The sequence below is a fragment of the Pelophylax lessonae genome, assembly GCF_965119305.1.
Source record: "Pelophylax lessonae genome assembly, chromosome: 9".
In the NCBI taxonomy this organism is placed as follows: Eukaryota; Metazoa; Chordata; class Amphibia; order Anura; family Ranidae; genus Pelophylax; species Pelophylax lessonae.
Window position 1 is genome coordinate 3,685,187 of NC_138776.1, and position 16,887 is coordinate 3,702,073.

Consider the following 16,887-nt stretch of genomic DNA (forward strand, 5'->3'; position numbering starts at 1 on the left):
GTCCCAGGACCACTCTTTTTTGAAGCCTATTAGAGCCTATGGCTCTAATCACGTGCTTAAAAAAAAACCCTTTGGAATCCATGCATCCGGCACTCTGCATTTAGATTAGGGGGCCGGACACATGGATGGGGGGGCGGCGCCCCTGCGCCCCCAATGGACTGGCCGCCACTGATAGAGGACAATTTTGACCTCTATTTTCAAATTTGTCTCATATCTGTCAATGTCCCTTTTGCTGATGGTTGCTGTAAGCACCTAGAGGACCATAGTTGACCAGACTTTACCCCAAAATGTCAGTTTTAGGTGGACTACCCTTTAACACAATGATGCTGATTTACTAAAAACTGGAGAGTGCAAAATCTGGTGTAGCTCTGCATGGCAGCCAATCGGCTTCCAGGATTTATTGTCAAAACTTAATTGAAGAAGCTGAAGTTAGAAGCTGATTGGCTGCCCCAGATTCTGCACTCTCCGGTAAATCAAACCCCAATGGCTCCCCATTCCAAGCGCTCTGTATCTTAAAGCTATATACACTGGTATTCAGGTCCATCCATTCATACAGAATATATATATATCGTGGCGTTAATATACACATATATACTCACAGATCAGATATGCGGACACTGTGGATTTCATGTACAAATACAAGTAAGTATTCCCACCACTGGACACATCCCTGGTATATACAGAAACCAATACGTATACTCAAACAAATGTATTTTTTTTTTTAGCCACAGGTTGCACGCACCATTATATACAGGGGGTAGAACGCTCGGGCACGCGCACGCGCAACACACATTCAGCGTGGAAGGAGAATGCGCACACACTCAGGTATGTACAATGTATACACTTACATACAGATATATACGTATCCACTCATTCTGTATGTACACACGTGCCAAAAAAAAGGAGGTGAAGGTGGTGGCTTCATGTGCAAAGTAAAATATTCAATGGTGATAACTGGCACTTCGGGAGAGGAACCTTTTTTTTTTGTAGTTGCTCGAGCCATTCACAAGTTCTGCCATTTTTGCGCCTAGGAAAGCATGGAGGTGCCTTGAGGTTCTCCGAACTGCTAGTATGAACTCTACTTAGCATGTTGCATTGAAGCTCCTCCTAATGGGGTGCCTATGACTGCTCCAGGAGTGCTGTGATCATATTTGGCTCAATATAAAGTCAGCCCTAATGTGTATCTACAGCCCTAATCTTTTTTTTTTCTTCCAGTTTTGGATAGTTGAGAACCAGGGTCACATTTAGGATCCCCCCCAGGGACCCAGTTTTCTCTGGATCAGAGTTGGATGAGAGGACTCTACGGTGATGGTCAAGTTTGACGCGATCTTCTTCTTTTTTGACATTGGGGCTCCTCTCCAAGCACCCAAGTGTTCTCTGTGATGGGGAGACTCTGATGTGTTGGGGGGGGTGGGGATTTATCATGGGGAGACTCTCATGTGTAGGGGCGAGTCTGTGATGGGGGGCTCCTGCATCTGTGATAGGGACTGCACTCTGGTTTATGGGGGGACTTTGACATGAAAGGGGGGTTCTTTGATATGAAGAGGTGGACTCTGATGTGATAAGGGACCTCTGCTGTGAAGGAGCTTCTGATGTGATGGGGGGACCTCTGATGTGATGGGGGGACCTTTGATTTGAAGGGGGCTTCTGATGTGACGAGGGGAATGTGATGTGATGGGGAACCTTTGATGGGATAAGGGGACCTCTGAGGTAAAGGGCATCTGTTGTGATGGGGGGACCTCTGATGTGATGGGGGGGGGCTTTGATTTGAAGGGGGCTTCTGATGTGATGAAGGGAATGTGATGTGATGGGGAGCCTTTGATGGGATAAGGGGACCTCTGATGTAAGGGGCATCTGTTGTGATAGGGGGACCTCTGATGTAAGGGGCATCTGTTGTGATAGGGGGACCTCTGATGTAAAGGGCATCTGTTGTGATAGGGGGACCTCTGATGTGAATGGGCTTCTGAAGTGATGGGGGACCTTTGATGTGAAGGGGGCTTCTTTTGTGATGGGGGGATCTCTGAGGTGTTGGGGGACCTCTGATGTTAAGGGGCTTCTGAAGTGATGGGGGGAATCTGATGTGAAGAAGGACTCTAATGTAATGGCGGGACCATTTTTTACATTTTAGACTGGGGTTTCTCAAGATTTTGCATTTGTCAATGAATCAACAGATAGGATATAAAATGAATCACCTTTGATGTAGAGAGGGGCTCTAATATAATGGGGGGACCTCTGATGTGATAGGGGAATTTTGATGTAATAAGGGGACCTCTGATGTGAAGAGGGCTTCTGTTGTAATAGGGGGACCTCTGATGTGATGGGGGACCTTTGACATGATAAGGGGACCTCGGATGTAAAGGGGGCTTCTGTTGTAGGGGGGGGCACCTTTGATGTGACAGGGGGACCTCTGATGTGAAGGGGGCTTCTGTTGTAGTGGGTTGACCTTTGATGTGATAGGGGACCTCTGATGTGAAAGGAGCTTCTGATGTAAAGAGGGGCTCTGATGTGTTGAGGGGACGTCTGATGTGATGGGCCAACTTCTGATGTGAAGAGGGACTCTAATGTAATGGGGGGGGGGGAGGGGGGATTTTTTACATTTTAGATCAGGGTGTCTTGAGATTTTGTATTTGTCAATGAATCAACAGATAGGATATGAAAGGAATCACCTTTGATGTAATGGGGGGAATCTGATGTAAAGAGGGGCTCTAATATAATGGGGGAACCTCTGATGTGATAGAGGACTTTTGATGTGATTAGGGGACCTCTGATGGGAAGAGGGCTTCTGTTGTAATTGGGGGAACTCTGATGTGATGGGGGACCTTTGATATGATAAAGGGACCTCTGATGTGAAGGGGGCTTCTGTTGTAGTGGAGGGACCATTGATATGGTAAGGGGACCTCTGATGTGAAGGGGGCTTCTGTTGTAGTGGAGGGACCATTGATATGGTAAGGGGACCTCTGATGTGAAGGGGGCTTCTCATGTGATGGAGGGAATCTGATGTAAAGAGGGACCTTAAAGTAATGTGGGGGGGACCATTTTTTACGTTTTAGACTGGGGTGTATCGAGATTTTGTATTTATCAATGAATCAATAGATATAACATGAAAGAAATCAAGTTAACCTCAAGTGATGGCACGCTGCCATTTTGAATAGGCATTGTAGATCCATCAAACTGCATTCAGTTGGCTTTGACAACTTGGAAGTATCAGAGAAGCCTCTCGAAGGTGGATAGGATAGGAATCATATTAACCTCAAGTGATGGCAAGCTGCCATTTGGAGTGGGCTTTGTAGATCCATCAAAATGCATTCAGTTGAGTTGGACACCTTGGAAGTAGCAGGGAAACCTCTCAATGGCTGGGGGCTGCTACAGATAAGGGAAAGCCATGGGAATCAATGGATAGCACAGGAATCAAATGAACCTCTATTGATGGTGAGCTGCCATATGAAATGGGATTTGTAGATCCACCAAACTGCATTCAGTTGGCTTGGAGAACTTGGAAGGAGCAGAGAAGCCTCTCGGTGGCTGGAGGCTTCTACGAATAAAGAACAGCCATAGTAATCAACAGATAGGAATCATATTAATTTCAAGTGATGGCAAGCTGCCATTTGGAGTGGGCTTTGTTGATCCATCAAAATGCATTCAGTTGGCTTGGACACCTTGGAAGTAGCAGGGAAACCTCTCAATGGCTAGGGGATGCTACAGATAAGGGACGGCCATATGAATCAATGGATAGGATATGAATCAAATTACCCTCTAATGATGGTGAGCTGCCATTTGGAATGGGCTTTGTAGATCCACCAAACTGCATTCAGTTGGCTTGGAGAACTTGGAAGGAGCAGAGAAGCCTCTCGGTGACTGAAGGCTTCTACGAATAAAGAACAGACATAGGAATCAACAGATAGGAATCATATTAACCTCAAGTGATGGCAAGCTGCCATTTGGAGTGGGATTTGTAGATCCATCAAAATGCATTCAGTTGGCTTGGACACCTTGGAAGTAGCAGGGAAACCTCTCGATGGCTGGGGGCTGCTACAGATAAGGGGCAGCCATAGGAATCAATGGATAGGATTTGAATCAAATGAACCTCTAATGATGGTGAGCTGCTCTTTGGAATGGGCTTTGTAGGTCCACAAAACTGCATTCAGTTGGCTTGGAGAACTTGGAAGGAGCAGAGAAGCCTCTCGATGGTTGGAGGCTATTACGAATAAGGAACTGCCATAGGAATCAACAGAACAATCAAATTAACCTCAAGTGATGTTGAGGTTCCACTTGGAATGGGCTTTGCAGATCCACAAAACTGAATTCAGTTAGCTTGGACAACTTGGAAGTATCAGAGAAGCCAACAAAATGGTAATTTTACATATACTTTGAAAAAACTGCGATAATACTCTTATTAATATTATGAATATAATGAGTGCAAAGCAGGGGCGAAAAACCTGTAACACATATGCAATTTTTATGTTTCATTAATTGACTCCTGGTTTTAATTTTTCCTTCACGGTGCTAAACACTCATTTCTGACGCTTCAGGCTCGGCGGCGTTTCTCAAGGCCCATCCAGACCCTTCCAGGGTGGTGTGTTGTGGGAAAGGGCTTTAACACATTGCAATGACATACCATGCCAATGGCACCCTAACACATTAACATACCCCAACTCATTGCCAATGGCACCCTAACATATTAACATACCCCAACTCATTGCCAATGGCACCCCAACACATTAACATAGAAATCCTGTGACCCACTTGCGTTGCAAAAATTTACCATTCGTTATGGTCCGCAGTGTCGGAAAAATGGTGCATGTTTAATTTTTGGTCCATTATAGTGTGTTGCCAGCCCAATCATATGAATGGGCTGCCTTAAAGCTGAAGTCCAAGGAAAAGTAAAGTCCTTCTTTGTGGTGGAGCTCCATCCACACTACTAAGAGTTTAATTCTTGTTTATGCCTGGGGTACCAGTAAAAAGAACTTTAAGGGCTCATTTACGCTTGCCCCGGCAAGGGGGCCCTTGACAGATGTTCTGGAGGCAATACTGTAGTTTCCTGAATGCTCATTTTCTTTTTTTTTTTTGAGCCTAGCATTTGCCTTTTGGTTGCAGCATGGCCCTTTTCAATTAAATAGATTGCATTTGGTGGCAGTAAGCCCCGAGTGTGCAGTGAGCACACTCAAAACCGAAGAACAAATGAGCACACAAAAAGGTGCCCAGGGTGTACACATGGTCCTTCTCCAAAGAGAAAGGACCCTGGCCCTGATCCCCCGGGGGGGCGTAAGGCTCCTGACAGGGACTGGGCTACAAGCGGTCCAGCCAAAACTAGGTGAAACCATTTCTTCGGGAGGCCTGCTGAAGCAAGACTGAACCAAGTACTAGATGGGGCTCCACCAAAGGGAGACCCCATTGGAGGGGAGGAACTTTTTTTTTTTTGAGTCTAGCATTTGCCTTTTGGTTGCAGCATGGCCCTATTCATTTAAATAGATTTCATTTGGTGGCAGCAAGCCCCGAGTGTGCAGTGAGCACACTCAAAACCGAAGAACAAATGAGCACACAAAAAGGTGCCCAGGGTGTACACATGGTCCTTCTTCAAAGAGAAAGTACCCTGACCCTGATCCCCTGGGGGGGGGGGGCGTAAGGCTCCTGACGGGGAAAGGGCTACAAGTGGTCCAGCCAAAACTAGGTGAAACCATTTCTTCGGGAGCCCTGCTGAAGCAAGACTGAACCAAGTACTAGGTGTAGCTCCACCAAAGGGAGAGAGGGGAGGAACTTGTCTGCAAAGCATCACAACCACAAACTAGGGCTAGCTAGGCCTAACATATGGCACTTTTCCACTGCAAGTACCGGCTCGGCTCCACTCGGCCCTGCTTGGCCCGGTTTGCTTTTCCACTGCTCGTACCGCATGGTACGGTGTTGGAACGGTTCGGTACGGTACGGTGTGGTTTGCTTTTCCACTAAAGTAGTACTAAAGTTAAGTGGGTGGGATAACAACGGGGTGGGTGGGATTCTCTGACCAATCAGTGGCTAGTAGTGACTGCATGCAAAGGATTGTGGGATATGGTACCGGGTATGGTACCTCTTGGAACCACAATCGAGGTCGTACTGTTTTTGAGAGCCGTACCGTTCGGTTCCATGCAGTGGAAAAGCACCGCCATACCGAACCGTTCCTACACCATACCATGCGGTACCAGCAGTGGAAAAGCACAAAAGCGAGCCGAACCGTTCGGTTCCATGCAGTGGAAAAGCGCCAATACAGTACCTAATCCATCATTCCTGTAGGCTCCCTCCATGTTATGCAAGTGACCCAGTAGCCTCTTCTCTAAGGCTCTCCAGCGATTGCAGGCATCATGGTACGCGAGGATGCCGAGACACCACCAGCAACCTGGAGTTTCAGGTAGAAGAAGAGAGCTCCAGCTGCTGGGGAAGCAAGGAGCCCTAGGCATAAACAAGCATTTACCCCTTGTTGTGGGGCTCCCCCCATATTTTTTTTTTTCCCCAAGAGTTCAGCTTTAGTGCCACACACATTAACGTAATATACCGGAATGGAGAGGTCTGGATGGGCCCTTAGTGAATGGCTCAATTCCTACAACATCTGACCAGCTTGTTGGCTTTCCTTGGTGGGCTTCCCTAGGAAGGGCTTGTTCCAACCACAGATGATTCTACCCACATACAAGTGACACAACCGGTACACACGGTTCTCTAATTCCACACACGTCACCAGGAGGAGAGTGTGAAGCTTCTGTCACACACAGCCAAACACACCATTAGTGACACGTTACATACAAAATAAAAATAGAGTCCATGAGATGTCAGGATCATGGGGCAGGCCGTCACTCTCTACAAATGCTCGTCCCCTTCGGTGCAGAGCGTTGCTTGGTCAACGGGAGCCTCTTGGCCTCACTTGAGGAGTCTCACGATGGGGAGTCTGTCCCTTCCAGCAGATTTCTCCCCCCCCCCCCCCCCCCCCAGGTCACAAAGTGCTTCTGTCCATCAAGGGCTTGTCTCTGTGCGCAAGTTCTCACAGTGTCGTAGTGCGTCTTAACTGTCACAAGGGCGTCTCATTTTCACGATACAGGAAGGGAAGGGGGTCTCAGGAAGCAGTAGGTCACCCAAGGGCTGTCTCCTTGCAGCAGGGCATCCATTATCTCATAGAGCAGCATTCTCTTTTTTTCGGCACAGTGGCCAATTTTTTTGTAGCCTGTCTCACTCCAAGAGGTAAGTGCCACGGGGTAGGTCATATAGTGCATTATGGTGGGTAGGGGGCCTATTGGGGAAGGGGAGGTTGATCAGAGTTTGTCCTTTTGGAAAGCCTCTCTGAACTCCCCTGCTGCCAGTCTGCATATCTTGGGTGTCGGTTTTTTGGTCACATGAAATAGTTGCCCCTCGGCGAGGACCAGGGTCAGATCTCAGGAGCTCTGAAGTCATCTTGCCTTGTCCAGTCAGATGCCTGCAAGCTGTGAGATGACCTCCGACCCCGGGACTTCACTACAGAGTTTTGTCAGTTTCTTTCTTCAAATGACTGGAAAACAACAGCACAAACGGGGGACGGTTCTTAATGTCTTATGGAGGACAGAATATCAGCAAAAAAAGGCATGCAGACCTGACCAAGCAGATATAGCTCTATCCAAGAACATATTAGATTCTTTTTTTTTCAACTTTCAGAGAGACTTGCCACCAGGTATATATGTTGGTAATTCCTACAAAATGTGAAGATATTGCTGTGCCTTGAGAGCAAAAATTTATTTTTCAATAAAGAGAAAAATTGGAAGATCTACTGTATGAAAGATGCATGAGGATTGAAAAAATAATAATAATATAATGTAAAATAAAATAGTATATGGTTAATATCTTCTCATCTCTATTTATGATCCTTTTCCTTTTTACAACTCTTTTTAGACTGTCCAGTGCCCAATACAAGCATGGATCCAGTGCCCAATACAAGCATGGATCCAGTGCCCAATACAAGCATGGATCCAGTGCCCGATACAAGCATGGATCCAGTGCCCGATACAAGCATGGATCCAGTGCCCAATACAAGCATGGATCCAGTGCCCAATACAAGCATGGATCCAGTGCCCAATACAAGCAAGGATCCAGTGCCCAGTACAAGCATGGATCCAGTGCCCAATACAAGCATTGAGCCAGTGCCCAATACAAGCATGGATCCAGTGCCCAATACAAGCAAGGATCCAGTGCCCAGTACAAGCATGGATCCAGTGCCCAATACAAGCATTGAGCCAGTGCCCAATACAAGCATGGATCCAGTGCCCCCTACAAGCATTGAGCCAGTGCCCAATACAAGCATGGATCCAGTGTCCCATAAAAGCATGGATCCAGTGCCCCATAAAAGCATGGATCCAGTGCCCAATACAAGCATGGATCCAGTGTCCCATAAAAGCATGGATCCAGTGTCCCATAAAAGCATGGATCCAGTGCCCCATAAAAGCATGGATCCAGTGCCCAATACAAGCATAGATCCAGTGCCCAATACAAGCATGGATCCAGTGCCCAATACAAGCATGGATCCAGTGTCCCATAAAAGCATGGATCCAGTGCCCCATAAAAGCATGGATCCAGTGCCCAATACAAGCATGGATCCAGTGCCCAATACAAGCATGGATCCAGTGCCCAATACAAGCATAGATCCAGTGCCCAATACAAGCATGGATCCAGTGCCCAATACAAGCATTGAGCCAGTGTCCCATAAAAGCATGGATCCAGTGCCCAATACAAGCTTGGAGAGTTCCATACAAGCATGGAGCCACTGTCCCATACAAGCATGGAGCCACTGTCCCATACAAGCATGGAGTATTTCATATAAGCATTGGGCCAATGTCCCATACAAACATGAAGTGTCCCATCCAAGCTTGGAGAGTGCCACATAGGAATGTACTGTCCCATTCAAGCATAGAGCCAGTGTTCCATATAAGCATAGATCCAGTGTCCCATACAAGCTTGGAGAGTTCCATACAAGTATGGAGAAGGTGACCCATACAAGCTTGGAGTGCCCTACACAAGCATGGTGTGTCCCATTCAAGCATATAGTCAGTGTCCCATATAGGAATTAAGGCAGTGTCCCATCCAAGCTTGGAGAGTGCCACATAAGAATGGACTGTCCCGTTCAAGCATAGAGCCAGTGTTCCATACAAGCATGGAGTATTCCATATAAGCATGGGGCCAATGTCCCATACAAACATGAAGTGTCCCATTCAAGCATTAATCATTCCATACAAGCATGGAGCCTATACAAACATGGGGTAATTCATAGAATCATGGAGCAAATATCCCACACAGGCATGAAGTGTCCCACACAAGCATGGAGCCAATGTCCCATACAAACATGGAATGTCCCATGCAAGCATGGAGTATTTCATACAAGTATGGAGTGACCCATACAACCATGTAGTATTCCATACAAACATGGAGCCAATTTCCCACACAAGCATGGAGTGTCCCATACAACCATGGAGCCAGTGTTCCATACAAACATGGAATGTGCCATAAAGGCATGGAGCCAATGTCCCACACAAGCATGGAGTATTCCATACAAGCATGGAGTTTCCCACACAAGCATGGAGCCAATGTCCCTTACAAACATAGAGTGTCCACCACAAGCATGGAGTGTTCCTTTCCATCATGGAGCCAATGTCCCTTACAAACATGGAATGTTTCTTACAAGCATGTAGTGTCCCAAACAAGCATGGAGTGTTCCATACAAGCATGGAGCTGATGTCCCATACAAGCATGGAATGTTCCATACAAGCATAGAGCCAATGTCCCATGCAGGCATGAAGTGTCCCATACAAACAGAGTGTCCCATACAAGTATAGAGCCAGTGTTCCATACAAACATGAAGTAATCCATGCAATCATGGAGCCAATATCCCACACAAGCATGGAGTATTCCATACAATCATGGAATGTCTCACACAAGCATTGAGCCAATGTCCCATACAAACATGGAGTGTCCCCCACAAGCATAGAGTGTCCCACACAAGCATGAAGCCAATGTCTCATACAAACATGGAGTGTCCCATACAAGCATGTAGGATTTCATACAAGCATGGAGTGACCCATACAACCACGTAGTCTTCCATACAAACATGGAGCCAATGTCCCATACAAGCATGGAGCCAGTGTTCCATAAAACATGGAGTGTGCCATATAAGCATGAAGACAATGTCTCACATAAGCATGGAATATTCCATACAAGCATTGAGTGTCCCACACAAGCATGGAGCCAATGTCCCATACAAACATGGAGTGTCCCACACAAGCATAGAGACAATGTGCCATACAAGCATGGAGTGTTCCACACAATTATGGAGTATCCCATTCAAGCATGGAGCCAAATCCCCATAAAAGCATGGAGTGTCCTGCACAAGCATGGAGCCAGTGTCCCATACAAGCATTGAGTGTCCCATACAAGCATGGGGCCAATATCCGATACAAACATGGAGTGTCCCATACAAGCATGAAGTGTCCCACACAAACATGGAGTGTTCCATACAAGCATGGAGTCAATGTCCCATACAAACATGGAGTGTCCCATTTAAGCATTGAGCCAATGTCCCATACAAGCATGGAGTGTTCCACACAAGAATAGAGTGTTCCTTACAAGCATGTAGTATCCCACACAAGCATTGATTGTTCCATACAAGCATGAAGCCAATGTCCTATACAAACACGGAGTGTCCAAACCATGCATGAAGTGTCCCACACACGCATGGAGTGTCCCATACAAGCATGGAGCCAATGTCCAATACAGGCATGGAATTTCCCATACAAGCATGGAGTGTCCCATACAAGCATGGAGCCAATGTCCAATACAGGCATGGAATTTCCCATACAAGCATGGAGTGTCCCATACAAGCATGGAGTCAATGTCCCATACAAACATGGAGTGTCCCATACAAACATGGAGTGTTCCAAAAGCCAATGTCCTATAAAAGCATGGAGTGTCCCACACAAGCATGGAGTGTCCCATACAAGCATAGAGCCAATGTCCCATGCAAGCATGGAGTGTCCCATACAAACATGGAGTGTTCCAAAAGCCAATGTCCTATAAAAGCATGGAGTGTCCCATACTAGCATGGAGTGTCCCATACTAGCATGGAGTGTCCCATACAAACATGGAGTGTTCCAAAAGCCAATGTCCCATATAAGCATGGATTGTTCCATACAAGCATGAAGCCAAAGTTCCATACAACCATGGAGTCAATTTCCCATACAACCATAGAGTGTCCCATTCAAGCATGGAGCCAATATCCCATACAACCATAGAGTGTCCCATTCAAGCATGGAGCCAATATCCCATACAAGCATGGAGTGTCCCATACAAGAATGGAGCCATTGTCCCATACAAGCATGGAGTGTCCCATACAAGCATGGAGCCATTGTCCCATACAAGCATGGAGCCATTGACCCATACAAGCATGGAGCCATTGTCCCATACAAGCATGGAGTCATTGTCCCATACAAGCATGGAGTGTCCCATACAAGAATGGAGCCATTGTCCCATACAAGCATGGAGCCATTGTCCCATACAAGCATGGAGCCATTGTCCCATACAAGCATGGAGCCATTGTCCCATACAAGAATGGAGCCATTGTCCCATACAAGCATGGAGCCATTGTCCCATACAAGCATGGAGCTAGCATGCATGAACAGAATAGCTGCTTGAATCCCCCTAACCAGAATGGTCACTGTTAAAGCTGAACTTCGGGCTCAAAAACAAAAATATATTGTTCAACAGTAACAGGGGATATAAATCCACTTTGTGAGCTCCAAATCCATTTACAAGCCCAGATATTACCTAGTATAAATAGCAGTGACATCATCACTGTGCTGTACATAGACTGTGCAGAGAGCAGAACTGCGGGAGGGATCCAACAGGCCCCACCCACTACAGAAAACTACAGGAGGGGGGCGGAGACTAGACCATCAACCCATGCACAATGAGACAGAGCAGCAGTGGGCGGTCTTTATTACAGGAAGTCTCACACTGGATGACGGCACAGATCTGGAGGAAAGACACAAAGCTCACCGAGGTTTCGGGAGAAGACACATGACCGATGGATTCATATTTGCTGGTCCCGGAGTTCAGCTATGAAGCAAACATTTCCCATATTGCAGATTACCAATTCTTAGATGTGACGGCTGCATTCGTTTTTTTTTTTTTAATGATTGGGTCGCTGCAATATATAACATTTCTGGTTCTGGGTTTAATACTATGCACAGTGCAGCTAGGAGTAGCCTCAGGAGTAGGACCTTTTACTGGCTTGGCTCCACCCAGATTTAGAGAAGGCTGCCATTGGTTGATTTGCATGGAAGATTGTGAGTCAGGAGCCCCTATTACAATGGACCCCCACCACCGCCATATGTAGTACTTTAACCTTTTCCCGCACATGTGCAGTGTCAGGTCGGGGGGGGGGGGCGGGGCTCCAGCAGCTCTCAGTTTTTATTTGCGATTGGGAGCCAGCAGGATGGGCTCCCGGTCATGTGACCACTGGGAGAGCCAATCACATCGCTCAGAGGATTTAAAAACTGAACTCCAGACAAACAGCTGACATACCAATGAGATTTACATATGGGAGCTGTTTTGCATGCCAAAAGATTTGCATTTCTGTCCATCCAGTCCTGAGATTTACACAGCTCTGCCACACAGCACAGTCCTGTTTGGGAGGACAGACGAACTGATTTTTCTCTGGTGCAATTCAGCCACACTGACAGGTCTTCTCCCACCCTGAGCCTGTGATTGGACAGTGAAAGGAGAAGCAGAAGACGGATGAGCTCATCTATCGCTCTGCTCTCTCCTCCTGTCAGCATGTTTCTGCACAGCTACTTTGCTCCTTGATGTTCCTTACTTATGTGTAAAACAATGAATAGAATGAATGGAACTGCTGCACCGCTGATAATGGCAAAACTCCAACCATTCAAGTTAAATCTATAAAGGAAAAGGAGTGGTGCAAAAATAATCACTCAAACTCTAATAAATATCATATAAAACAACACAAATCTGAATCACATATAATAATCCGGGAAGGCGTGTGCTCAGTGAGAACAATACATATATACAGTGAGGGCATTGGTAATAAATGTCCCTAAAAACTCTTAAAGTTACAAACCTGAAAAAAACATAATCTACGTTCAAGAAATTAAATATGAAACACGATGTCCATCCATATGAAGACAGATATGTGCCAAAATGGCATCACCAGACACCTCTGAGTGCAATGCCCGCTCACCTTACTCTATGACCCATTACAGGTCATGCTGAGCCTTTTAACATCTTGACCCTGAGGAAGTCACGAGACTAGTGACACAGCGCGTTGGGGGGGAGCCAGTGACCTCACTTGCCCTGAGATAACCCAGAAGTTGTGGGGAGGAGGCGATCTGCCGTTTTGGATTGCAACTTGTGTACTTGGTAAGGACAAGAATTGTTTATGTAAGGGTTTTTCAACCCCTTGATGCCAACGTAACGCAAATATGTGTCCTTCTGCTTCAAGGGGTTGTACCGGGAATGTTCCTGCAGCTGCAGTACCGGTTTTTTAAAGCCGACGGTCGGCTTTCTTGTCTTACCAACCGATGTGGCTAATCAACCTCGGTTGTTATTACAGGCAGCGGGAGGGGACGTCCCCCCTCCTCCCGCCGGCGTCTGGGGCTTGCCCAGGCTCTCCCGTCCCATAGCCTATGTTCAAGAATCAAAATATGAAACATGATGTCCATCCATATGAAGACAGATATGTGCTAAAATGGCATCACTAGACACCTCTGAGTGCAATGCCCGCTCACCTTACTCTATGACCCATTACAGGTCATGCTGCGCTTTTTAACATCTTGATATTGCTACCCTGAGGAAGTCGCGTGACAAGTGATGCAACGCGTTGGGGGGGAGCCAGTGACGTCACTTGCCCTGAGATAACCCAGAAGTTGTGGTGACAGGCAATCTGCCGTTTTGGATTGCAACTTGTGTACTTGGTAAGGACAAGAATTGTTTATGTAAGGGTTTTTCAACCCCTTGATGCTGACGTAACGCATATATGCTTCCTTCTGCATCGCATCAGGGGGGAGCCAGTGACGTCACTTCCGGTGTCTGTGAGATGACCCGGAAGTGTGGTAAGTTGTGCCATTTTGGATTGTGACTTGTGTACATGCCAACAACAAGAAGTGTTCATAAGATTTTGATATTGCTACCCTGAGGAAGTCACGTGACAAGTGATGCAACGCATCAGCAGGGGGAGCCAGTGACGTCACTTGCCCTGAGACAACCCGGAAGTTGTGGTGAGGAGGCGATCTGCTGTTTTGGATTGCGACTTGTGTACTTGGTCACCGCAAGAATTGTTTATGTAAGTGTAAAAACATCCTTCTGCTTCAAGGGGTTGTTATGACAAGAAAGCCGACTGTTGGCTCTAAAAAATGGCAGCTGCAGGCATCACCCCGGTACAACCCCTTGAAGCAGAAGAATGCATAGTTGCCTGTAATAACAACCAAGGCTGATTAGCCACATCGGTTGGTATGACAAGAAAGCCGACCGTTGGTACTGCAGCTGCAGGAACATTCCCGGTACAACCCCTTGAAGCAGAAGGACACATATTTGCGTTACGTTGGCATCAAGGGGTTAAAAACACTTACATAAACAATTCTTCTCGTTAGCTTGTACACAAGTCACAATCCAAAATGGCAGATTGCCTCCTCAGCACGACTTCCCGGTCGTCTCAGGGACATAGGAAGTGACGTCACTGGCTCCCCCGACGCGTTGCGTCACTTGTCACGTGACTTCCTCAGGGTGGCAATATCAAGATAATAGAAGGGACAGCATGACCTGTAATGGGTCATAGAGTAAGGTGAGCGGGTATTGCACTCAGAGGTGTCTGGTGATGCCATTTTGGCACATATCTGTCTTCATATGGATGGAGGGCCATGCCAGATGACGTCAGTTTGACGAAACGCGTATGGCGGAGCCAAGCATCACCACGTCACTTCCGGTTTTTGTTCAGTGGAACTCAGGACACTACGAGCAGACAGTACTACGCTGGTTTTATCTTGTCTAAATGTAAGTGAGACACTTATTTAATAAAGGAATACTCTTTTAAACATATTAACGCTATGGGCATTGTATTTTCATACCCCTAAGGAACCCTCACCCGCTCTGGCCGCGGAGAGGGGAGCAGCCCACGGGATTACACCTGCATTCTAAGGCTATTCACCCCTATTTAGGGGAGCTACCTCTGATGAGTGTTCACCTTTTGGAGGGAGACAGCACCGCACTGCCGCACATCGGGTGCTGTGTTTCGGGACTGTGGGTTTCCCAAGTGTGCCGCAACAGTACCGATTGTACTCACCTGGCCTAAGGCACTTTGAAACTATTCAACGGACTGTTATTATTTGCACTACCCTCAGCATACGGCCATTGGGGATCCCCCATGGACCATCATTTACTGGACATTAGGGATTGGCCATATGCAACTGTTTGCACATATATTTGCACGTATGCACTTTTGAAGTTTGCAGAGTTGCACCGTCATGGTTTAAAGCACTTTTATGTAAAGGTTATATTGTGTGTTCAGCAGCATTGATCCACTTTATAGGATGTATGTGATGTCAATGCCGCCTTCAATATATTTACCAATTTTTTGCTACACACACACTTATAGACCTAATGGCCCAGATCACTCATCTCCAGGGGTAACATATGGGTTGTCACTCATTTTGCACTCGCACTACAGCACTATTTCATTTTATGGATACCACTTTTAGTGGTTATCTAGAGTGCAGGCAACAGCCTTATTGTATTTTATTTTATATTATTTTATCACTTGCAACACAGGTTGGTCCATAGCGCGGGGCACCCCCATATATTTTTTGTCAAAATGGCAGATCGCCTCCACATCACAACTTCCGGGTCATCTCAGGCGCACCGGAAGTGGCATTACTGGCTCCACCAAACGCGTTGCGTCACTTGTCACGTGACTTCCTCAGGGTAGCAATATGAAGATAATAAAAGGTGCAGCATGACCTGTAATGGGTCATAGAGTAAGGTGAGAGGGCATTGCACTCAAAGGTGTCTGGTGATGCCATTTTGGCACATATCTGTCTTCAAATGGATGGACATCACGTTTCATATTTCATTTCTTGAACATAGATTATGGGACGGGAGAGCCCGGGCAAGAGGTGGGAGATGGAGGGAGGGGGGAGGACGTCCCCCTCCATGCTTGTAATAACAGCTGAGCGGCTGATTAGCCGCATCAGTTTTTTTGACAAGAAAGCTGACTGTTGGCTCTAAAAAATGGCAGCTGCAGGCATCACCCTAGTACAACTCCTTGAAGCAGGACGCATATTTGCATTACGTCGGCATCAAGGGGTTAAAAAAAATTACATGAACAATTCTTGTCGTTAGCATGCACACAAGTCGCAATCCAAAATGGCAGATCACCTCCTCAGTACGACTTCCTGGTCATCTCAGGGACACAGGAGGTGACGTCACTGGCTCCGCCCGACGCGTTGCGTCACTTTTCCTGTGACTTCCTTAGGGTAGCAATGTCAAGATAATATAAGGTGCAGCTTGACCTGTAATGGGTCATAGAGTAAGGTGAGCGGGTATTGCACTCAGAGGTGTCTGGTGATGCCATTTTAGCACATATCTGTCATATGGATGGACATCACGTTTCATATTGCATTTCTTGAACACAGATTATGGGACGGGAGAGTGGTGGGAGATGGAGGGAGGGGGGAGGACGCCCCCCCCCCCCCAATGCTTGTAATAACAGCCGAGCGGCTGATTAGCTGCATCAGTTTTTATGACAAGAAAGCCAACTGTTGGCTCTAAAAAATGGCAGCTTGCAGGCATCACCCTGGTACAACCCCTTGAAGCAGAAGGACGCATAATTGCGCTAAGTCAGCG

At 46.7% G+C, this 16,887-nt stretch overlaps 1 protein-coding gene across 1 annotated transcript in view; it reads right to left on the minus strand.

Moving 5' to 3' along the window:
• Positions 1 to 7,017: 7,017 nt before the first annotated feature.
• The window catches only part of ATN1 (atrophin 1), an 83,739-nt gene continuing 73,869 nt past the window's right edge, over positions 7,018 to 16,887 (minus strand). Inside the window, exon 10 of the mRNA XM_082267373.1 lies at positions 7,018 to 7,504. Coding sequence (XP_082123499.1) covers positions 7,471 to 7,504 — 34 coding nt within the window. The 3' untranslated portion in view covers positions 7,018 to 7,470. The remainder of the gene's footprint in view (positions 7,505 to 16,887) is intronic.